Raw genomic sequence first — 25040 nt, 5'->3', positions numbered from 1 at the left:
AATATCGGTTTGTGTCATAGTAAATGTTTCTAACTCTTTTCTATATATAATTCTGTTTCATCAGGGGCCAAACTTATATTCTGCTCAGTATCAGTGCAGACCACAGCATGCCTAATACAGACTCGGAGAGGAAGAGATGTGAAAGAGGAATAGAAAAAGCCTTTAAATGTAACATGATTCAGTCAGGGGAATAGGAGATAAACATTTCATTAATGTCGCACACGAGCACAAAGATGAGTTCAAATGTCACACAGTAGCTCTTACATGGAAGCACTGATGTAATAACTGTACTATGCAATGAGTGGGTTGATTCAACTGCAACACACAACTGAAGATAAATATTAGCAACAAAACTGTGAGTGGAGGACAGACACAGAGGCACAAATAGGAATAGAGAAAAACGGTGTGTGTAGAAAACGTGAAAGGTTAAGGGGAAAGAAAAAGCATGGAGCGAGTAGTCTGATGACTAACCTGAGCTGAAGGCTGCTTCAGATCGCCCCAGGAGCTAAATGTTTACATTTCCTGTGGCATGTCAGACTCAGTTAACATTTCCTCTTTCTCGTGCATGTGTGTGCCGCTCATTTATCTACTTGCTCAGAGTGAAATGAATTTTGCTCCCATCTGGCACCCACATACACAGACCTGGAATATCTGCTGCTGGGAGAGTTTGTGTTTCTTTTATGTGGCTGTTTATTTGATTCCACACTCACAGAGAGCAACCAAGTGTGTTTGCCACTGTGCATTCATGTGTAAAACCTCTGTGATGGCGGACTATTTTTAAACGTGAATCTGTATTTGACGTCACACAACACTTGTGTGTATACTTGGCACACACACACACACACACACACACACACACACATGTGCACACACACACATATACAATCCAGAGTGTGATCGTGATGCTCTTTGCCAGTTTAATCTCTGTTTTGGCAACTTCATCGAAGATCGAATGACAAAATAGGGAATGGATGCTCTGGCTCATTAGGCTGCGCGGGAGTTCATTGTCAGTGGGAGATGTCTTTTAACATGCTGTAATCTCCATTGCCTGGAGCACTGTGGGAAGCTCTCTAGGAAACCTACAGTGGCTCTAATGCAAAACCACAGGCGGCTACGGATCATCATCATCATTACATCTGTCCAACAATCATCAGCTAGCAGTCTGCTTGAAGGGAAACACAAAGCTCCCTAGAGCAGAGTGAGAATGAATTGTTGATTTATTGATTCATCTGAGGACAAAAAATGTAGTTATAAAAATTTTCTTTAAAAAAACAAAAAGTATAAAGTCATTAATCAATCAAAAAAGCCAAACGACCTCTGGTGCCAGCTTCTCAAATGTGAGAATTTGCTGCTTTTGATTTTAGACTGACAAAAAACAATTTATTTGATAACATACCTTTAGGAAATTGTGATGAGCTTTTTATAGCATATTTTTTATAGAATAAATGACTGCACATAAAAATAATTGACAGATAAATGTTAGTTGCAGTTGTATCAATACATTATAAATTAATGTACCAATTAATTACTTGATTAATCATTTGATCTGTTGGTCTAAATGCAGGAATATTGTGGAAAAAGTCCAACTAACAGTCAAAAACACCAACATATTCAAAGTTTTGTATAAAAATATTCACAATTGGAAGCTCGAGCAGAGAATAATTGGAATTCTAGCTTGAAGAGTGATGACTTGATTATCAAAATAGTTGCCAATTAATGTTCTGATGATCGTCATATAGATAAGCAAACTGTTTCAGGACTACTTGGGAGATAAAATGGAGATGTGGGCTTCTTTTCAAATTGTCAACAGTGTGGCTAGTTGCTAGAGACTCCTGCATTCAAGTCCTATAACAGCAAGCAGCCACACTGATGAAGTACTGCTGAGCAAGAAGCTGAACCCCAACAAGCTCCACAGCTGCAGGTCTGAAGGTGATCTCTGACCTCAATCGTGCAGGTAGGTCAGCGTGGAACATGCTCTGGTTTTCCAGCTTTAAGAGACAGTGAGGGTAATATGGGGAACACCCAGAGAGAAAGCACATGAAGTTTTGTGTAGAAGTAGAGAGGATTCAGGTGGTCCTCCGGAGACAAAAATGACCCAGTTAGTCAGGCTGGCGGCACACAGCTGGCCCCCTGCAGATGCTGTCAGCACCGGCTGCACTGCAGTGCCTCTCTCTCTCTCTCTCAGTTATCTTATTTCTTTCTCTATTTATTACTGTTCTCTGTTGATCTCTCTCCCTGCATTTGCTCTGTCATCAACCTGTTCCTTTTCTTCTTTTGCTCCAGCCATCGCCTTTCCCCCATAACCCTGATGTTCTTCTCAATTTACGCTTATTGATCCCGTTGAGCTGAGCTATGCCAATCGGCTGTCCCTTGGGTCTGATCTACAGTCGTCTACTTGACATAGAAGTGTCTGTGGTAACCATGGACACGTGGTTCACACGGCTGGCCGGACAACTGGCTCCATCCACTGAGACTGATCCATTAATTGCTTTCTGATCACATTGATCAAACAAGCAGGGGATATGCAAATGAGTTCATTCCCAAGAGGAGACACACACACATGTAGTAGCATCATGAATAAAGAAGTGTTTGTTACCCAGACAGCAGAGAGACGGAGCATGAGAAAGAAACCTTTGATGATGTTGAGAAGAACTGCTACAGGGTCACACACAAACACACAGGAGGGACATTCAGAGCTAACAACCCCGTGCAGATGGGAGGGTTCACGTTTTTCTCAAAAATATTAATCAAAAATGCACACCAGCTCACACAGACTGGGAGCAAGCACATAAAGAAGAGACAGCTGTGGTTGAATCACAGATGAACAGTGTCATTTACTTCCCTCTGTTATGAAAAGAGTAAAAACTGTGACTCAACAGATCAAATCTAATCCTGTACGCTGTGTTGGCAGCATCTGGGAGGCCTGCTCTGGCGTGACATCATAAGCAACACATCCGGTAGTAAATGCAATAGGCTATATATTAGAAAAAATATGTAGCATTTTCCCCCATAATCCTATTTCAACGCTCCGATGGCCTTTTATAAACATGCGTGAAACAGGGTGTCATCCTGTCTGTTCACCAGGCAGGGTGCATGGAGATGAATGGACGCAGCCCAATGAAAAGTCTATTTATGGCATCACTGGCCAATAATATTGTCATTACAGCTGAGCGTGGATACATGTTTTTTTTTGTTTTTTTCCCCCTTAATCGCTGACACTCGGACAATAACAAATATTACGTCATAATATCTGCTGATGTTGCCTGGTGCAGAAGGATGAAGCGTTCAGGCACAATTAAAATCAGCAAAGCCAAGTATAAAGACAAAACCGCTAAATCATTTGAGATCTTGCTCTTGCAGTAAACATGTCTCATTCTGATCCTGCTGCGAGGTGGTGCTCTCTCCTTAAGGCAGCATCCATCCCTGTGAGCAAACACCCTCTACAAACCGTGTGAGATGATGAGGTGTCAAATGAGAAGATAAATAATCCATACCGTTCAGAAAAATGCGATGGTTTCTTGTCATACTGATGCGCATCCAGGTCTCATACTCGACGATGTCTGCAGTCAAGACTCGCCCTGACTCCCTCTGACACATCGAGACGTAATACTGCTCAGGTGGAAGTAGCACCTCGTTTCTCCACTGGGCGGCGCTGTGGGCCTGGTCTGCAGAGAGAGACTGTACACTGCCACACCAATTAACAATAATGATGCTGCTAAACTGATGCACGTACACAGATAGATCACATGTGCTTAATTAATATCTCTATCATTTTAATGGCAGAATAACAGGTGATAAGTCAGTAATAATACAAGATAAAATAATACTCACAGAATTAAACGTGTGTTACTAAGTTAATACAAAATAAAACATTAAAAAATAACTTTAAAAAGGAGCATTTCCTGAAGAAAATGCATGTGACCGCTGTCAGCTGACAAGCTGAATAGTTTTATTTTGTATTGATGTGTTTAGAAATTATACTTTTTATGAATGTTTATGAGTTGGATTGCAGACATATAGCTGCATTCAAATGCATATAATACTGTTAAAGTAATGTGGTCCATCACAGTTCATTTGCATGTTGAAGTAAATATTTTTAAACGTGCTGTAAATTATGCCTGTTAATAACACACTGGAAATGGAAACGGTTCATCTGGCTTAATGTCAATGTCATATGTCAAACTATGAGGGTTGTAATCATGAGTTCATAAAAGGGTGATTAGCTATGGGGATTGAATGAAGTTGAAAATTTGAATGGACTTCCCCTGCATATGTGGGTAAGAGTCAATAAAGCCCATACATATAATGGGAGTGGACTGGGCTTCATTGACTGTCATGTGTTTTATAACTCATAAACTATATCATCACTATCAAAAAACAGCAAGCCATACTGAACATTAAGAAATTTCAGAATTTGAGTTTTTAATGTGTCTTGATGTATTATAAAGAGAATGGGCGTGAATGGGGCTTCATTGACTTCCATGTGTTTTATAACTCATAAATTCTACATGTCATAAAAATTGTATGTCATAATTAAGACAGTGTGCATGTTTGGTCAACATGTCAAACTAAGAATTTTGAAATTTAAATGTAGTACACAGTGGCTGACTTAAAAATACAATGGAAGTCTATGTCTTTTTATTTAAACATTAGTAAATAAAAAATGTACTTAAATAATGTAATAATAAAAGCCATAACATACATTTGCAATCCACATGGACATATGAATAAATAAAAATTGTAGAAGATGTGACAATAATGTAAATAAATAAAACTACATATAATTAAGCACAGTTTGATATGAGAACAGTGTAGATCAGTTGAACAGTTACAGGCATGAAACTACTACTGCTAGTATTACTACTACTACTACTACTAATAATAATAATGATAATAATTGTGGAAAGGTTGTGGTTTTGTGTCATTATAGTGACATGAATGAATAATGTTTTGGCAACAGCTGAATGTGGAGTGATAGAGTCTGAAGCTCACAATAATGTGCAGCTGTCCCTGATAATCTACTCACTTTCACATCCCTGATCATCACATGTTTATCACGTTTACACCACAGAAAAAAGACGTCGAACTGTGTACTTGTACTCAAGAGCTCATCGTTTGAGTTTTAAGAGTTTAGAAATACTGACGTCATGGGTCAAAGGTCCCAAAGGTCCCTCAGATGAGAAATTATTAGGACGTTGTGGATACATAATTGAGTGTTACTGTTACTGTGTTACTGAAACTGCTTTTATCGCAAGTGAAATTTGAAACTACAGTGCAGATTTGGGAGCTTTGTCACCGAAACTGAAGCCTGGCTCTTGTATGGCCTGAAGACAAATCTCGTCCCACCTTTTTATTTGCTTCTAATGACAGCCAATCACATAGCGGGCTTCTGGGCCGCGCCCAGCCCGTATCGGAACTCATGAACAGGTAGACTACACAGGTGTGTTGCCCCACAGTTGGAAGGAGACTCACCCGAAACATACAACTTTTAAAAGAGCTCTGTAGAAAATACAATTAAGGCAATTTTCACTTAAATTTGAAGAATGAGGAGATGACAGGAAATAACATAATCAACTCTTTGGAGATAAATCTTCTTACCTCGATTGATTTTGTCCCTTAAATTGGATGGAGTGATCTCAACGACGTGGATATTTACATCAGTTTGGATTATTGTTCAACAGCTGTGGGGTTTTTGTTGTTGTGCAAAATGGATTCAAATATGACCAGACGAGCAGGAGTTTTACTTGTAATTTGCACCGTTTTAACTCTTCTAAATGGCTCCAGAGGAGAAATCCAACCCAAACCGACCGCCGGTGTCACCATTGTGCCCCCGGTTAAACCTATTGATAATCCACAAGCCTTTCCAGAGGCAGTACAGCCAAATATGCCTGTGTTTACTATGGATTACCCAAGAATACAGATACCATTTGAGATCACTCTTTGGGTGCTGCTAGCTTCATTTGCAAAGATTGGTGAGTATATGCTCAAACATTTTACTGACACACCAAGATCCAAATCTATGTAAAAACTTTACCCATGGTAGATGTGAGCCTTTGATAATGATGTAAGCCTGGTCCTGCTCCTGTTTGTGTTATAAACATTGTTTTTCCTCTTTTCTCAGGTTTCCATGTGTACCACAAGATCACTGTGTGGGTGCCAGAGACATGCCTTCTGATCAGCATTGGTTTGATTGTGGGAGGCATCATGCACTCTGTCCATGAGGAGCCCCCTGCTGTTCTCTCCAGCAATGTCTTCTTCCTCTACATGCTCCCCCCGATTGTCCTTGACTCAGGCTACTTCATGCCCACTAGACCTTTCTTTGAGAACATCGGCACAGTACGTTCCAACACATATTCCTAAAACAAAGTCATCTTCTTTCTCTCATTCTATTTCTATGTGACACATGTTTTTTCTGTGTGCAGGTGCTATGGTTTGCAGTAGTGGGGACTCTGTGGAACAGCATTGGCATCGGCATGTCTCTGTTTGCCATCTGCCAGATTGAGGCGTTTGGTGTGCAGGACATCAACCTCCAGGAGAACCTGCTGTTTGCCACCATCATCTCGGCTGTGGACCCCGTGGCTGTGCTGAGTGTGTTTGAGGATGTGTCTGTCAACGAGCAGCTCTACATTGTGGTGTTCGGGGAATGCCTCTTCAATGATGCTGTCACTGTGGTGAGTTGACTGAGGCAGATTTCCTCTTAAATTTGTTCAGACTGGAGTAACCTGACTGGAGTTTAAAAAGTTGAAGGTGACTTGCTTCAACATGTAGGCCAGTGTTTGCTCCCCCCAGGTCTAGTGCTTGTTATAATAACAAGTCATTTATAGTATGTTGTGACATTATTCTGAACAATGGCCTGCCAGTGGGCCCTTAACTGTGTAAAGAGAAAACATTGATCAGGGGGAATGTCCTTCAGCCAGCTAGTAGCACAGAACACAGACAAAGTGAATTGAATTAGATCTAAGGTCCATAGATATAAGGTCCATATTTTCTTTTCATTGTCTTTTATGGAGACTATTGTAGCCCTACCCACCTTTTAAGACCCTGCTTTGTGCCTTTAGTTTCAAACTGCTATTACATGAAATGGAAGATCCACTATTGTGTTGTCTGGAGCTTTTCTATTCTTTCTCTGAAGGTGCTCAGGTTTCACCAGATACTGTACAATTAATTCTTTCTGGGTTAATATGCATGCATGAATACAGGGTGCATTGGCAGGATCGCACAGGTAAACAGATAAATGTTAGGGAATGTTATTGGAGACACCAAACATATGTGTTAACAGACCAGGATCATCTATTGTTGGGAGTTGTTTGCTCAGATGCTGCCAAACCAGTTTCTGAAGTTACTGTTGGCTGTGTGGGAGGAGTTGGCATCGTCTGAAACTGGACTGAAGTTGGTCTATGCTCAAATTTCCCCCTCGCCCCTTATTTTTTATTGTGCTTTAACGCACCCACCTAAATGAAACTGCTCTTAGCTTTGGTGTGGTGACCCTTTTGTTTGCTACGTCAGTAGCAGAGCTGCTGCAGAAAGTGAAGACAAACATTTACACAGGAGGTGTGGTCAACACCGAGAGCTTTCTTGTCTTGCAGAATTGCGCCAATCAAGTAAAATATAGTATTTGACAGTAGTGCAAATACTTCCAATTTGCTAAGACGGCTTCAATCAGTAGTGAGGTGAAAGATGTTGAAGTTTTCCCATTAGTAAATACCAGCACACCAAATGCGTATTAAATTGAGGTTGACAATAGTTACCAACAAATGCACTGCTGTCTCCAGACTGAGTGATGTTTGCTCAAATCTACAGTGCTCATCTGTTTTAGGAAAGCATTAAAATGATTTGTCTTTGTCTGTTTTTAAGGTTTAGTGGGAACAAACCAGCCAGGAGATGAGAGGAAACTATTGAGAGAACTAACCTTTTGTCTTTTCATAGGATTTGAACAATAATAAATATTACCAGCTTTTCTTGAACCAAATTAGTTTTTTCCTCACTTAAAGGAAAGGTTCACAATTAGTTGAGTTTGTTTTTAAACAATAGTTGGGTATCCATATATACACTAACAGGTTTTTCTTGCTTTCCTGTTCATACTGATAAGATATCTTCCTCGTGCTTTCAGTGTAGGTGAACAATATTCATAAAACTAATAAAGTGGATATCTGCCAAAACTCCCTATCTTTGTTTCCTTGTTGAGCTGCAGTGGAGTGATACTAACAGAGAGTGACATTCCCTAAAGTACATTAGTAAGGGATCTTCTAATGGTCATTATGAACAGAAGGAATGAATAAAGCAGTCAAAGCTTGTTTCCATGCACATATGTATACCTGACAAATAGTTTCGAGACAAACCAATTGCTCCATGTTACGTCAATATTTACAGATTTCTTGCTTTTAATGTATTCCAAAACTCCATAAAACATCACTGTGGAAAAAATAGTAAAGGAAAAAACTAACCTCATTCATTGTCAGTAGCTTAGGAAGATCACAAAGAAAAGGAACAAAGGCAGTCACTCTTGCAAATGCTCCTTTTCCGTGACTCATTCGGAGTGCTTGGTGATATGACATTATCAAATTGCAAACAGTGCAGAGTAAATATTTCAATTAATCATTTTTATCTTGAAATGTGTCATTAGAGGCCTCAGCCCCTGAGACCACACATGACCTCTCACAGCGACGTGTGGGCTGGTTGTCCACAGAGCTGAGAGTGCGTTCATGTAGTCTACGTGAAACCTGTGTCTCTGCATGTGTGCTTCAACATGTCTGTGCGCATGTTTCAGGTGCTGTACAACATGTTCAATTTCGTGGCAGATATGCCGGAGGTGGCGCCAGTGGACGTGTTCCTGGGGGTAGCACGTTTTTTTGTGGTCGGGCTCGGTGGGATGGGCTTCGGCGTTCTCTTTGGGTTTGTGGCCGCCTTCACCACAAGATTCACCTCCAAAGTTCGAGAAATCGAGCCGCTCTTCATATTCATGTACAGCTACCTTGCCTATCTGGTGGCTGAGCTCTTCGCCATCTCATCCATCATGGCGTGAGTAAATTTGAAAGATTTTGCTACTCTAAATATTTTAATGACAGGAAGTTTTAAAACTGCAAAATACTAATGTGTCCTGTGTTTCTGCAGCATTGTGACCTGTGCCCTCACCATGAAGTACTATGTGGAGGAAAACGTTTCCCAGCGTTCCTGCACCACCATCCGCCATGTGGTCAAGATGCTTGGCTCCATCTCTGAGACCCTCATCTTCTTCTTCTTGGGGGTCGTCACCATAACAACAGAACACGAGTGGAACTGGGGTTACATCCTGTTCACACTGCTGTTCGCCTTCGTATGGAGAGGCCTGGGTAAGGAGAGGGAAGGGGTTATCTGTGTCATGGAAGAGGTCAGGTTTTGTTTGACTTTGTGTCTGAGGTCTTGATGCAGGATTAACTGTTAACCTCAGTATCTATGAGCAGAGTGTCTGTTTAAGTCCAGACACTGACTTAAACTTTAAAGCTGCTTTTATTTATTTGTTACTGGAGGGCAGCAAAACAAGCTTAAAACACAACACTGAGATATGAACAGTGCATAATGTTGTAACTGAATGTAATCAATAAATTAGAGTCCAATGTTAACTCTCTTTTTAGCTCTGTTTTGGTCTTAGAAAGGCTTTTTAGAGCAGTATTGCTAAAAAAAAAAGCTGCTTTCTGCTAGAAACAAGGTTGATTGGAACTGTAAGAATGAACCAAAACAATGAGCTGAAAGATGTAACAAAGCTCCACAGCGCTTAGGGGATTAAACATGGTGATTTTATCCAGTATAAAACATTTTATTAATGCATTAAATTGGCTAACAACCAAACTTCTGAAAGAAAAACTAACATCTTGATATTTTTCTTCTCTTCCATGTCAGGTGTCTTGGTTCTGACTCAGATCATTAACCCTTTCCGCACCATCCCATTTAACATGAAAGATCAGTTTGGTTTGGCATACGGTGGTCTGCGAGGTGCAATTTCATTTGCCTTGGCTTTCACTCTTCCTGATACCATTGCCCGCAAGCAGCTCTTTGTCACTGCCACCATTGCTATTATCCTCTTCACTGTCTTTCTTCAGGTAAGAGAGCATCTATGTTCTATGTTGTTGTAGACGAGGCCGAAGGAAATAGAAAACGCTTTGTCTGAAATTTGAAGTTGAGTGATAGAGTCTCAAATAGAAATTAGAGTCTTGCAAGAGAATAGTCGCTGTGTTGTGACATGTTTCTGTTAAAGCAGGAACACAACACATGATTTAAAAGCTACATCTGAACCCTGATTTGGCCATTTGATTTTCAAATGATTTCATTTTTGGCATTTCTAAAGGATTTTAAAAGTCTTCTAATGTTTTTCAGGGTTCTTCTGAATCTGTGATTTTTGTTGTCTCCATCCACAGGGCATCAGTATTCGACCTCTAATTAACTACATCAATGTCCGCAGAACAAACCGCAATCTCGACACAATCAATGTAGAAGTCCACTGTAGGGTAAGACACGGATTGGAACTGTTTTACATTTGGTGGATGGTATGTTTTTGCACACAGTTTTAATAGCTCTGACTTTGCTCTCAGCTCATGGAGCATACCATAGCTGGTATTGAGGACCTCTGTGGACAATGGAGCCACTTCTACTGGAAGGACAAGTAAGAACTTTCTCTCCTGCTGTTGCTTAAAGTTAGCCTTCAATATAAGCTATTGCCAGTATACTGATGACATTACATATCTACAGTCACAAGTAACCCACAAAATGTACACATCACTCAAAAAAAAAAAAAAAAAAAAAAACTCAAGTGAAACTGGAAGGGGGAAGTTAGTTTTAGTTTACCTGCTCTCAGTTTCCTTGTTTGTGGTTTTGTTTGACTATGCTATTGTTCAGGATGGCGCTGTGTGGGAATGTTGACAGCATAACCAGACCTTGGTGTCATGTTCAGCTTCTACCGTCAACAGCTAGTCTGTTGTCTACTGAAATGGTTTGCTTAGTTCCTCCATACCGTCCTCACATTTCCCCTCACACCATTTTTCAGACTATATGAAAATGAATAAATATCACACATGTTATAAAATGTAGTCAGTTTTCATTGGGAACCTACAATGTTGTAGTATATATGGTGTATGTAAGCTTTAGTACCATATATTGTTGACATACATTAGGGTTCAAAATTCCCTTGAATCGGAAAGTGGTCCCAGACTTTTGGACTCTACTGTTCAAACATAATGCATGCATGTACATCGAGTGCAAGATAATAACACAAAACATATAGTAGTAAAAAAAATCCCATGAATATTATATCTTCATGACAAAGTTGAGAAATGGCACATTTTAGAACACATAGTATCATTCATCTTGTTTTATCTGAGATGCAAACAACATCTTTAGTTTCTATTGCTCAACTGCAAAACATTAAAGATAAGATAAGCTTAAAAAAAGCACACTGATCTCATGCAGGGAAATTAAAGTGTCACAGTGACTGAAAACATAATACACATTGTGCAGATAAAGTTAAAAAAATCTACTATACATAAGACGATGCATGAAAAAACCAAAGCTAAATAAAAGGGGATGAATACTATATGCACCGATGCAAATTGTATAATATAGTATAAAGTATAATATATAATTATATAGTAAGTGCAATGTGTATTGAGACAAGAATAGAGGCACAAATAAAGTGAGGCGATAAGTTGCAATAAAGATAAAAAAGTACAAAACCAGCACTTTAACGGTATAATATTTGCAACCCCGGAAATGATAAATATGATGAGTTTAAACTGTCCTGTAACCTTCTGCTCCTCAAATGTTCTTGTCCACATATAAAAAGGAACACATTTCTGACATTTATTTAAATTAGATGTGTATGTAAACTTTTGAAATATAGTGAATGATCAACAGTTGAAAGGATAAGAAGCTAATCAGTCCAATCTCTTTTCTCTCAATGCCAGGTTTATGAAGTTCAACAATCGAATTCTGCGTAAGATCCTGATCCGGGACAGCCGAGCTGAGTCTAGCATTGTGGCACTATACAAAAAGCTGGAGCTGCAGAACGCCATGGAGATCCTGGACAATGTGGCCGGAGACATTAGCGCTTCCCCGTCCGTCGTGTCTCTATAGTATGACAGCATTATGTTTTCCTCTCTTTCTGACTATCACACTATCTCCTTATTGCCTGTTCACATCACAGGGGTAAAGTGACTTAGCAGTTTGTTGTCTCTGGTTTTTATAGTGAGGAAAAGAAAGGCTCTGCTAAACCTAAGAAGAAGTTCTTGGCTGGGGACCTAAAGAACATGCACGAAATCCTGTCCAAGAACATGTACAAGATCAGGCAACGGGTGAGATGCTCAATTCTTTTTTGTTTGTTTGTTTGTTTTGTTTTTGTTTTCTTTTTCTTTTTACCAGCAACCACTAACGGACTCTTAATCTAAAAGCTCTGATAGACACTGTGTGATTCTCAGAAAGCTACTACCAGTCTTTGTTAATTTGCACTTGAGTCGTGGTAAACGTTTGCTTACAGTCCATACAGTAAAGTGAAATTTAAACTTTTGTTTTGCCCGGTTGGATCCAAGAACAGCATCTTCCAAAATGAAGACACTTAAGGTCAACTTTGTCCAAATCAGTAGCTCCTCTTTGCGTTTTACATGAAATAGCAGTAGCAATATAAAAAGGCAAAAAAAAAACACGGCATACTTTTTTTTTTTTACATAAAATCCTGTGATCCCAAATATATCTGTCTCTTATCACCAAAGCTAACTAAACGACACCTTTTATCTAAATTTGAGATTGAGAGTGTGATTACTCCAAACACCGAAACTCAACGCTGTTTTGCATAGCCACAGACTGTGGCCGGCAGTACTTTTCCATAAGTGACATCATCCTCAGGGACTCAGGGAGGCTCCCAGAGACGCTTTGATCTATAGACAAATAGGGAGCATGTGCTTCTGTTCTTGGGTAGACAAATTGTCTGATAGTTTTAATAACCCCTCTTTTCAAGTCTCTCTGACCATATCAACCTCTTGTAAAACACAGCAGACGGGAGCATAAGAAAACAATGGCGACCTTTACAACAATGGTCATTTATGTTTGCTCTAGGTTGTACTAATAGCTACAGGATAGAAATGACTATGTTGACAGTGATGGATTCTCTCAGTGCTATAATCCACAGACATGGACCCTGGCTGTTCAGACAGGTGTGGCTTGTTTTGGTTGAGCAATCTAAGTTTTAAAGGATGCCCTCTCCCCTCAGAGCATCTTAACTGTCTCCAGTCTTTGTTGTCTCCACCATCAGTAGATTTTACTGACCTCAAGGTGTGGCCATTGTGACTTAGATACAGATGGACATGTCTAAAATGGTGGCATCTTTATTTTGGAAGCGTCAACCAACAGTCTATATCAACTTTGAGATGGTGTGTGTGCGTGTATATAATGTGTTCTCTTGTATCTTTGTTTCCTTTAATCAGACTGTGGAATACACACATAAGCATGCCCTGCCCAACGACCGCCACAGCAAAGAGATACTGATCAGACGCCATGCTAGCATCCGCCGCAGTCTCCGACCTGGCAGCTTTCAGACAACGGTAAGCAAGTAACTCTGTACTCTATTGACCTTAAGTATTGCACGAGTCTTGCAATGGAGACTCTCATCCTCTTAGTTAAAAGCATAATTGAACCTCTTGAGAAATAGAGTATTCACTACACTGAGATGAAAGGTTCTCTTTGTTTATTTTTCCTATCCACTTATCACTACTGCTGTTTTACTTCCTGTTATACTCAGGTGGTGCCCAAATCTCATAAGTACTTCTCTCTTCCTGCTGGGAAGAGTCTGGACTCAAAGTTTCCTGCTGAGAGGCTGAGCTATACAGGTAAGCTTCTCAAACTACATCAAACACCTTCACATCCAATTTTCCATCTTTTACTTCCCCTCAAGTAGTAAAAATTCATCTTCTTCCACACTGCCTGATGCCTGACAGTGTCACATAGAGTCTGATAAAAATATTTTAAACTCAAAGCTCACTTGTTAACTTTTTCCTGAGCTTTTGACCATACTATATTGCTCTCTTTAGCTAATGGAAATTGCTCGTGTTTTAAGTTGTGTAGAAGCTTGTTCCAGCTCTTTATTTGAGCTGTATGATGTTTACACTTTCATACACATTTGCCCAAAATTCAGTCTATAATATTTGATATCACTGGAAAGTTTTGGATCTTTTCTAGATGCTAAAATAAAGTTTTGCAGTTTTGAACAATGTTTAGTTGCACAACATAAGTTCACACCCACTAGTAAGTCAATGAGTTTTAATGGGTTAAAGGATAGGTTACACTTTTTTTTTAGAAGACTGTTCGAAAACAACAGTCAGGGGCACATATGAAGTTTTCCTCGCTGTAATCCTTCCTCCTGAGCATAATAAAAAATCCCCTTCATGTGTACTTTTGATGTAAGCGATGAGAGCAAAAATGAGTCTGAGTTCAGCAGTCTAAATTAGTTATATCAAGTGGATATCTGACACATTTAGAGTCTTTTTAGCACCAAATTCCAAAGTTTTTTTTTGAATTAATTTTAGAATACATTTTTTTGTCACTTTCAAATATACTCTCAGCATAAAAAGAAGCGAGATTCCATATTCAAACCGGTCAGTCATTTCCACGTAAAGACAGACAAAAGACATATTTACAACATAAAAACATCATGAAACAATCATAAAATGCTAATGTGTTTACAGGGAACAGGTAGTGCAAAGTGCTGGTACATGTGTGACCAGATGTATCATCATCTCAGGGTGTTGTAGGGGCAAGAGTGTTCATTTTAGCATGATTGAATTCACCTAAGCTTTCCCAACATTTTCTCCACCTGTCCCAGATGATCAGGAAACTGTATCAGAGGTGGCCTACCCCACACGACGCTCTCGGTTGGGTCCCGCACGCTCTTCCTCCAGAGCCATGATGCCTCTACGCAGGCTGGACACCCTAAAAGAAGCACCCTCTGTTAACTTCCTGGACGAAAGCGGGGTTGAGGGAGGCGCGACGGGGCGTGGCATGTCCAGATTAAATTCCTCCTCCAGTGACTCCCGTGTGCCCGTTCCTCGCCGCCAGTTTAACCCCGCCGTTGTTAATGACAACGGCTCCTCAGATAACTTAACAAACAGGGATCATGAAGCAGAAAATGTGGAGCAGCAGCCTTCATCTCCACCCCCAGCTTGGGCTGTTGAACCCAGAGACAATGAGACACGAAACCCTCTACTCAGACGGCCTCAGTGGAACCCTAAAAAGAAGTAAATTGTCCCTGGGCTTTCAGTAGCAGCCGGACTGCCGCTAAATAAGTCTTAGGTTCTTAATAAATCCACATCTAACAGTGTATTCATACCACTTTAAAGGGACAGATAGATACAATATTCATAAGTATGTTTTTAATTAGTGTATAATCACCTTTATATCTACATAGAGAGCAGGTCCTCTTTTACGGAGCCTGCCATATTACACAACCATGTTTCTACAGTAGCCCAGAACAGACAAACCAAACACTGGCTCTAGATATTTAACCATCCACCATAGCTTCTCCTACAAGCTTGGAAAAGGAGGGGCATTCAGTTCGTTGGAATCTGCAACCTCTCAACTGGATGCCACTAAATCCTACACACTGGTCATTTAAAGCCAAGTACACTAACCCTGGAGGTCTTTTTATTTCTTCTAAGAGAACAGACTTTCAGTATAAGTTGTAACGATGCTGGCTCTCCAGCTCACAGTCAGTGTCAATGCACAGGAAGAAGCACAGTGCACTACAGAATTTATTGCAACCTTTTACACCAGTGTGATTTTAAATACTTTTTATCAACCACTAGGATGTTTTTTTAAATGTTTGAAGGTAATGTAATTTAAACAACTTTAATGTGACTAATTATTTTGTTAAATGTTTTTTTTTGTATTTTTATCACCAATTGCGTGTTAGTTGTGCCATTGAGGATGCAAGTTTTGTACATTCAGTTGAGGAATTATTGCTGTGCAGTACAAAGTACTCCTTGGATTAACTGGAGGCCCTCTGTACATCTGTTATGCTTATAGACCTCACAAATCTGAATGACTGCATTGCTTTTTTTTTTACTGTAATAAATGTTCAATGTTTTTTCTAAAGCCATATGAAGCACTCTGTATTAAAAAAAAAGATACAGTATAGCTTTGTAAATGTATAAATGTAAAGGTGAAACTAAAGGCACCATCCACAGACGATGGTGAAGAAGTGCATATGACAGAGAGTTGAACATAACACCAAGACTGCAGTATTAATATCAATGTTTCATATACAACTCAAAAAAACATCGACTCATACAAAACAAATTTTATTCACTGTGACTTAGTGAATGAATCTGGCATGTACTTCATGGATTCAATAACCTCCATACATACATGTATACAGTTTATCATTAGTAAGTATCACATTAAGTGATACTTACTATACAGTTGGACCCCCAAACAAAGAATTTCTTAAAATCTTAAAAATTTAAACTTATAAGTTCAGTTTAACAGTAAAGAGTCAGAAACCAGAGCAAACATTTGCTCATATACCACATTAGGAACCATTCATGATGTAGTGCATGTGGAGAAACAGCTGGCACTGGTGGCTTCTGGCTACTCCAGAAGTGCATTAGTGTGTTCTGGGAGCCTGATTTCACCACAGTAATCACTGGTTCCAACTTATTTATGAATGTCTGAAGTATTATGGCCTTAGATGTCAAAGGAGGATCACCATCTTCTGGTGATGCAGTAAATGTTCTTTAGACTTGTAATAATCAACAGCAGGCTGACAGGATGTGACGTTAACAGAATTTGGACTATACAGTGGTTATAAAATTACATTAAAATCAAAGTGTGCATTGTTGCCAAACAAAGTTGTCCAAAATAATATGTGCCAACACGAGCCATATGTTTCTCAGCCCTGTCCTCATCTCAATGCTGCACTTGATTTTTGAATCCATCTACCTGAGAGAAGGACTGCCTTGCTGGTGTTTTTTGAGCCATTTTTTACCTTGTGATGTCATCCCATCTGCAGATAAGTTAGGCAAAAGGCATTTAGTCAGGAAACATGCTCTGGTGGGAAACATTGTTCCCACTGTGAGTCTGCTGTTTGTCTTCACAGCTGGCCTCATGAGAGCACTTCTCTGACTGGTGGATTTTCAATGTGTTTTTAATATTTTTGTCACCCCTCTCCCATCCCACTTGGGGATCCTGATAAGCAGTAAACCTACAGCTGATAGAGCCAGGCCCACTCCTAGACTGGGGGGGCCGCAGGGGCTGAACTCTTGGGCCAGACCGGAGAGCAGCGGGGCCAGGACTCGACCAACGGCGGTAACTGACTGCCCAGCTCCGATCAGAGTCCCGCTGGCCTGGACCCCTCCCCTCTGCAGCTCCAGGTCTGTGATACATGTCCGTCCAATGCTGGTGGAAATGGCAAAGAATGTGGAGGAGAGCAGCACCTGCCACACACTGGGTGCAGCAGCGTACAGAAAAATTAACAAACAGGTGAGCATTGTGGAGTGAAGCAGCAGAGCAGGCATGTTGTTGCCGTACAACTGGGTGACTGGCCCCACCAAAAACCCGGCCAGGGCCCCTAAGGTGCTGCTGTAGCTGATCAGATAACCTGTTACCTTTGGTTTAAGTGAGAAACGCTCCTCCATGGCTAGAGAGAAGTTACTGTAGTAGAGCATGATAGCTATGGCCATCAATAGACGCACTAAAAAGAGGTCCCACATGTCAGAGGAGGCCACCATGTGGATCTTGGAGCCCACTGAAGATAGTTGTCTCCAGGCAGGCTGGAGCAGAGACACCTCCCTTGACATCAGACCACCTTGGTGCTTTGTGGAAGCTCTGTAGGCTGGGTCAGTCTCTGCTGCCAACACTGGATGGTTGCTATTTGCATGAGAACCATTGTGTACGGACTTACGACAGTTGTTGTCAACTTTACTTGTATTATTGCTGGAGTTAATGCCATTACGGTGTAGTAGAGACTCGCTCCATGGTAGCATCCATACCAACCCTAGAACAATAAACGTTAGATAAATATTTAAAATACTATTAATTATGTTAACATTTCTTCCTCTCCAACTTTTTTCTTCTTACCTGCGTTAATGAGGAAGATGGCAGCACAGGTGAATGAGGAGGTATAGAAGCCACCCTCGTGCTCTGTGAGATAGCCCCCCACCACAGGGCCCAAAATGAAGCCGACACTGGAAGCTGCATTAAAGTGTCCCATCACCAGAGGGCGCTCTGACTCAGACACCAGGTCAGACAGCAGGGCTCTGCAGATGGACAGTGAGTGCTTGAACAGCCCTGAGACAAAAAAAAAACAGCCAACAAACGTTGAAAATAAGAAACTGACTTGACTGACTTCTGCTGTGCGCACTCCGTCCTGTCTCTGTGAGTTAAGAGTGCAATAAAATGCAACTGAATTACACAATGTTAAATTTATGATTTATTGCGCTTACACATTTAGAAATAAGCTCATTTTACCTAAGAGGAGAAAACCTTGAACTCTTTTTCTATGTAGAACTTGAAGAAGTAAACCTCTAAATGAAAATTAACATACGTTTGTGATCTATCCCTAATAAGGTTTTTAATTTATTTGAGTTAGATCACAAAGCAAGCAATGATTTAGACAGTAAATCAAACTTACCTTTCCCAATAATTTAAACAGGCAGTTTTTTACTTTTACTTCAAAAGAATATGAAATGTCTGACAGTTAAGTTGGCTACACAGCATTGTCTTTGTCTTTTTCTTTTTTTTTTTGATTTGGTTTATTTAAATTCCAGCACCATGGAAGAGCCATGATTTCTTGGCCAGTGGTCCAACTTACCCACAGGTATCCGTGCAAGCACAAACAAGGCGATACTGCTGGACATCCCGAGCAGACCATAGCCGAGTGCACTCAACAGCAGACAGGTCAGCAGAGAGTATCGCCGTCCCACCACATCACTCCAGCTGCCCTGCCAATCACATGCAGGAAATGAAAAATAACCACCAGAAACTGTGGCTCTTTCTAGTTATGACAAATATGGACAAGTGGAGTTGAGGCCCTAATTCTAATTCATTGATCTTGGATTAAAGACAGATATAAACAACTGGAGACAAAGAAAAACTGAAGGCCAGAAAGGCCATATTGTCTTTGGAATCTGACTTTGTGTTGGAAACATGTGCATGTTAGTCTGAGACATCAGAGCACTCCAAAAGTGAAGCAAAAATCCCAAGACCCTGCATTTCCCCTCAAACAAGTAACCTCAACTGTTAAACTGTTAGACTTTATTAAATTCTCGCCCTGTCTCTCTCTCTCTCACTCACACACACACACACTCACACTCACACACACACACACACACACACACACACACACACACACACACACACACACACACACACACACCCATCTGACGAAATAATGAAATTAGGACCAATTGAGTTTGCTGTGTTCTGGATGTAGCCTGGTGGGATTTCCATAGAGACCCAGCTGTTCACGTATCCCCACATTTATCAGGATTCAGCCGGTCTGCACACGGGAGCCAACAGATGACTCCTTATCTGTTTAATTTGTCGCATGACCCCTGAGAATTTAACCAATTTCTGGAGCTGTGGGCAGTCGTGGAGAGATGTCAGAAAGCTGAGAAGCTTACGTCAGATGCAGCACTTATTGTGAAGTACTGGGGATGCTTGAGTAATTTCTTAACAGTTTGGATGTGGTTTTGAATGACTGGATGAAGGCTTTGATACTTCATACCATCCAGAGGTTAGATTGCAGATTAAACAAAGTCTCCACAGTGTCCAGTCAGGGAATGTCAAAGAGTTCAAAAAAAAAAAAAAAGTGATATTTGTGTGTCTGTGGCTTACTAGGAGTATCGTGTGTGTGTGTGTGTGTGTGTGTGTGTGTGTGTGTGTGTGTGTGAATGTGCAGAGACTGGGTGCATCGTGTGACCACAATCAACCTAAAACAGACAGCCTTTATTGTTTTCATGAAATACCAGAGATAACATGGAATGCAACCATTCTGGCCACTAACTGTGAGCATGCCTCCTCAGGCTAGAGAGAGGCCGGTAGCTTATTTGAGAGAAAAAGACGAAGTCAATACTTACAACTACAGTGCTTGAGAACAGCTGTAAGATCCCATATGTAGATCCTGAAACAGTTTCAGATATATGTACATTGGTGAATGTAGAATAGAGCAAAGAGCAGTTTGTTCACATCCATTGAGCCAAGAAAAATCATGCTGGAGATGACGCTGATAAAGGAGTATGTGATGCTGACGTACTGTTAATAATGAACTGTCTTAGGATATTTTTGCATTCAAATATTGCAAGTCAAGCAATAATTTTAGGACACTTATGCTTTAAACATGATACTAAATTAGGGCTTAGGGTTAGGGTTAGGGCTGTAACTAATACTGTAATTACTTTCAGCATTCCCAGAGCCCAAGATGACATTTAAATTGCTTATTTTGCCCAAAATGTTAAGGTCTAAAACATTTTACAATAAAATAAAAAAAGGGAAAATCAGCAAATTCCCACAACTGAGAAGAAACCACTGAATATTTGGAATTTGGAATTACTTGAAAGACTAACTGATTATTAGAAATGTTGTCAATCAACTTTTTGTGAATTCAACAGTTGACGTTTTGTTTCTTTACTCTGTCTAAGTTAACCCTGGCAAACACATGATCATTTGTTTGAGTTTACATGGCTGTGACTTCATTATGCATAAGAGGAAACCCTACAACTCTACTTGAACAGAATACTCAGAGTAATGGACACACCCTACCTACAATACCAGCGACAGTGGGACTGGCTCCAAGAGCTTTCACGTGATGGCTCAGCAGCGGGATGATCATGCTCACCCCAAACAAGTCCTGAAGTGAAAGGGAAATAACGAGGATTAGGAATGAGGCCAGAGGTATCCAGCTGTTATAATCATCACCTGAAGGATTTTTTAAAATCATACTACAAATCTCTGAGCAGAGGAAAACATGTAAAGCAAAAGATAAAGCTAGTATAAAGGAATAGATGCACACTGGCTCATTCTGTTTATCTCTATTTCTGAGATCACAGCAGCTCTTGCCAAACTCTTGATTAAAGTCACACAGCAATTCATACAATGTTCTAACACTACTCATTACCCTAATTGCTTAACATTCAGACATATGATATTACTGTCCCCGGCAGTTTCTGCCTGCTCCCTGAGCCAAAACCCTAGCTGCCTGGATTCTTTTAGTCACCTTTAATTAGATGATCATTTCGTCAACTATGCAGGCTTATACTTAAAATTAGTTCTCTGAGGCATGTCTGGAGGTCAGCTCTTCAAGGATGGGTTCACAGTCTTTTAAAGTTTGTCTTAAAACAACAGTTAGGTGACCATATGAACAGTGAAAGAGGTTTTCCACACTGTAATCAATCCTCCTGGATACTGGCATACTTCAAATGTGCTTTCAATGTAAATGATGGAGGCCAAAATTCAGTCAGTTTTTAGAAAAACATCATTTAAAAGTAGATGTGAAGCTTATATGAGGCTTCAGCAGTCTGAGTTAGTCATATCAAGTGGATATCTGCCACATTCACAGTCTCTTTAGCATCAGATTCCCTCTTTGTGTTTCCTTGAGTGCAATATCTCAGCTGCCTATATATTTTTTCCTTTTCTTATTGTATTTTTTAATATATCTTATTATATCTTGAGGTTACAGCAAATATATATATTTATTTTAGAGCTAGTAAATGTGGTGCACCAGATGGTTTATTACATAGAACCATCTGAGAAGAAACTGCTTGGAAAAGGGCACTTTCAAAAAACACTTTTTATGTGGTTGGATGAACCACCTGTTTATCACCATCTAACACTCAGGCAGCTGGATTTGCAACACTGATTGGAAGACTGTGGATTTTTGGTCAGTATGAACAGGAGGAATGATTACAGCAAGAAAAACAGGTTTCAATGTTCATTTTGCCACTTGTACATTGTTTTAAGACAGACTTGAAAAACTTTGATCACATAAACAAATAACATCAATATTTCTTTAAAGTTACAAAGAATTGTTTTTGCATTGCCTACACAGCATCCACCTAGTCCTTATAAAGAGCCTGTACATGAAGTACCCTGGTGGTTGAGTGGTTAGAGCGCATACCACATAATTGCAGCGTCCCTGGTTTGAATCCGGCCAGGGACCTTTGCTGCAGCCCCCCCCCCCCCCCCCCCCCCCCTCTCCATGTTTCCTGTCAGCCTCTCTGCCAGTTACTCTCTAAAATAAAGGCAAAAGAGCCTGTACATGCTGCAACACATTTTACTGACAGTGATGCTTTAAAGAAGAGACCCTCAGTACCCTCTCAGAGCTGTCAAGTCAACCTGCAATGTTTTATACAGTGCTTGAAGTGGAAACAAGTAGGTGCCAGTACTCCCCTAGGTCACATGTTGGCATTTTATCAGCCGGGACAGCAAATTATTAAGCATTACATTCTGTATTTCTAAAAAGAATAAAAGACACTAGGAGACTGATGTTCACAACATAATTGTACTCAATCAAGGGGACAACCATTTCAATTAGCTTATTCGATAACAGATAATTATCTACTTTGTACACTAGCTCTAGTGTGCAATGAAGTCATCAGGACAGGATGCCCTTCGTTCCAATTTGAGAATCACTGATCTACACTAGATGAAAACCTTAATGTAAGGTTAATGTAATATTACTTAGACTAGACTTCGACAGAGAAAAGCAGGCAGGCAAGATAGAAACAGCTGAGAGTCACCTTGAACCCCTTTGGTACTAGTTTATTTAGTGACATTGTGAATGGTCCAGAGAAGCTAATATGGAGATGGCAGAAAAGAGTAATGAGTGTCACACTGTATTTAATGACCCATCAGCTTCTATGACCTGCAGTATTGGAAGACTCAGATCATTTAGTGTCTGGCATATTAAATACATTTAACAAAGTACTGATGAGTCAATGCATATGCAGCATTTTAATATGTCGGTCACAGCCTGATTTAGTACTTTAAGTTAATTTATCTGGTAATACTTCTATACTTTTACTTGTAATAAGGCACTTTTTACATTGTGGTATTGATAAGCTACTTTTACTTAAGTAAAGAGTCTGAGTACTACTGCCATCACTGCAGGTCACAGAATCTGCTGGGTCAGTACTGGCCCACTTCAAATAGGAGTTTTATACCATCACACTTCAGTGTCTGGAAATCTGATCACTTTGGGGCGACATATTCTAAAATATCCAAATCCAACACATGTATCTGCACATATACATACACTGTATAGCCTACACAAAGTATACGCTTGTCTAGGATCTTTTTTTAAATGTTATGTTGTCAATTTTTTCTATTTGGCATATAATAGCACACTAACTCCAACAATCCCAATTAGTTCAATGTAATCATTTTAAAGATAGCTTTAAAACAAAAACAAAACAAACAAACGGTTATCGAAGGTTTAAAACCTGCGAAGTCCGGAGTGGGAGTCATGTTAAAGAGAATTATGATTATGGTTACTATGATTTAGCTGCTGGAGAACAATCAGAGAAATAAAATGTTTAAGATGCAAGACTAAAGTAAGACCAAATAGATTTTGGTATAAACAAATTTAAAACATTACATTTAAAATGACTCCAAAGTATCTCGGTTAGGTTTTGCAATGTTAATCATGAAACACCTCCTAAGTAACTCCACGTCTTTATGACATCATATGTCTGAGCTGTGATTGATCACTGCGCAGGTTAATCAACCAACACCGTCAGGTCTCACTTAGCTACTCACCATGAAGCCCACCACATAAATACACTGTATAATCCTCGTCCGTCCCCTGGCTTTCTGAAATAAAGTGCTACATTTGTGGTTGTTCATCCTCCCGCTGTGACAGCACTGCTGCAGCCGACACGGAAGCGCTCATCGGATCTTCCACAGCAGAGGATCAAACACAGTAAACACGACTGCGTCCCGGTAGTAGTCTCACAGGCAGAGGGGTGGGACTTAAAGTGCCTGGTTTTAACCGCCTGCAAAAACGTATACGATCTAAGTGGTGGACGATTTACATAAGAATATAAAGTCTGTGTCCGGCTTTAAAGCTGGCTGCAGGTGTCATGGTTAATTTCTTGGGCGCTCATTTGTTAATATGTCTGGTCTGACTCCCCCGCGGCTGCTCTCACAGTTGGTATCTTCTGCAACGTCAGTTGTCAGTTTTTTTTCTCGTTCATTAAGATAAACTGATTATTTCTGCCTGAAACAATATTGACAAAAACCTCCCCTCTATGAGAGTTTTTTTTTATAACTATTTGTATTTCAAAATTATTTTTTTTAATTCTCTGGGTTTTTGTCTGATATATTTTGTCATTCAATGATACCAGCACTCTTGTAGAATACATGACATTGTATGTAGAATTGCAGAATAAAACTAATTAGTTTTGTAGTATGTCAAATACCAAGAGTTTATACTAAGACATTCAGAAATATACACTCAGTATAAATGATTTAAGAATCATGTATCATGTATTTGGTCCACTTCAAGTGACACACACACACACACACACACACACACACACACACACACACACACACACACACACACACACACACACACACACACACACACACATAGTTATAGTCATATATATATTTATACATATATAGACAGAGAGAGAGAGAGAGAGAGAGAGAGAGAGAGAGAGAGAGAGAGAGAGAGAGAGAGAGAGAGAGAGAGAGAGTAGCTTGGGTACCACCTGCTGGACACAGAAGAGCAAAGCACAACATTACAAACTACATAGGATTTATGGAGACGTTTGCAGTGTCATAATGGCAATGCTTTGCTTTAAATTGCTTTAAATCAATACCACAGTTACAGTTACAGTGTTAAAAACCAGTATAAAACTAGTATGACTGTTTAATGGATGCTACATTGTAATCCTTATAAGAACACAGTTAAAATGCAGTTTTAGTGCATAATTAATATACTCTGATGTGATCTTGAAAATCCCCACACTGTAAGAATTCAGTGACTCAGGAAATTATTCATTACTGTTATTTCATTAGTGTAT

At 39.9% G+C, this 25040-nt stretch overlaps 2 protein-coding genes across 2 annotated transcripts; one reads left to right on the top strand and one right to left on the bottom strand.

Annotated features, from left to right (window-relative positions):
* Positions 1-5707: 5707 nt before the first annotated feature.
* slc9a2 (solute carrier family 9 member 2) lies at positions 5708-15255 on the top strand. Its single transcript, XM_053328269.1, has 13 exons — positions 5708-5972; positions 6122-6336; positions 6423-6671; positions 8768-9018; positions 9112-9329; positions 9877-10076; positions 10392-10481; positions 10566-10636; positions 11934-12101; positions 12215-12320; positions 13446-13562; positions 13760-13847; positions 14840-15255. Exons 1-13 carry the CDS (start codon positions 5708-5710, stop codon positions 15253-15255), a joined length of 2454 nt encoding a protein of 817 aa, XP_053184244.1.
* Positions 15256-16446: 1191 nt separating this feature from the next.
* mfsd9 (major facilitator superfamily domain containing 9) lies at positions 16447-23876 on the bottom strand. The gene is made up of 6 exons (XM_053328964.1): positions 23767-23876; positions 20773-20860; positions 20091-20134; positions 18824-18953; positions 18091-18300; positions 16447-18007 (listed from the first exon to the last, which is right to left on the bottom strand). Exons 1-6 carry the CDS (start codon positions 23851-23853, stop codon positions 17148-17150), a joined length of 1419 nt encoding a protein of 472 aa, XP_053184939.1. The 5' UTR covers positions 23854-23876; the 3' UTR covers positions 16447-17147.
* Between the last annotated feature and the right edge of the window lie 1164 nt (positions 23877-25040).

Source organism: Scomber japonicus, chromosome 11 (genome assembly GCF_027409825.1).
Source record: "Scomber japonicus isolate fScoJap1 chromosome 11, fScoJap1.pri, whole genome shotgun sequence".
Lineage (NCBI taxonomy): Eukaryota > Metazoa > Chordata > Actinopteri > Scombriformes > Scombridae > Scomber > Scomber japonicus.
Note: the sequence above shows the minus strand (reverse complement) of the source record. Positions and strands in the feature narration are given on the sequence as shown.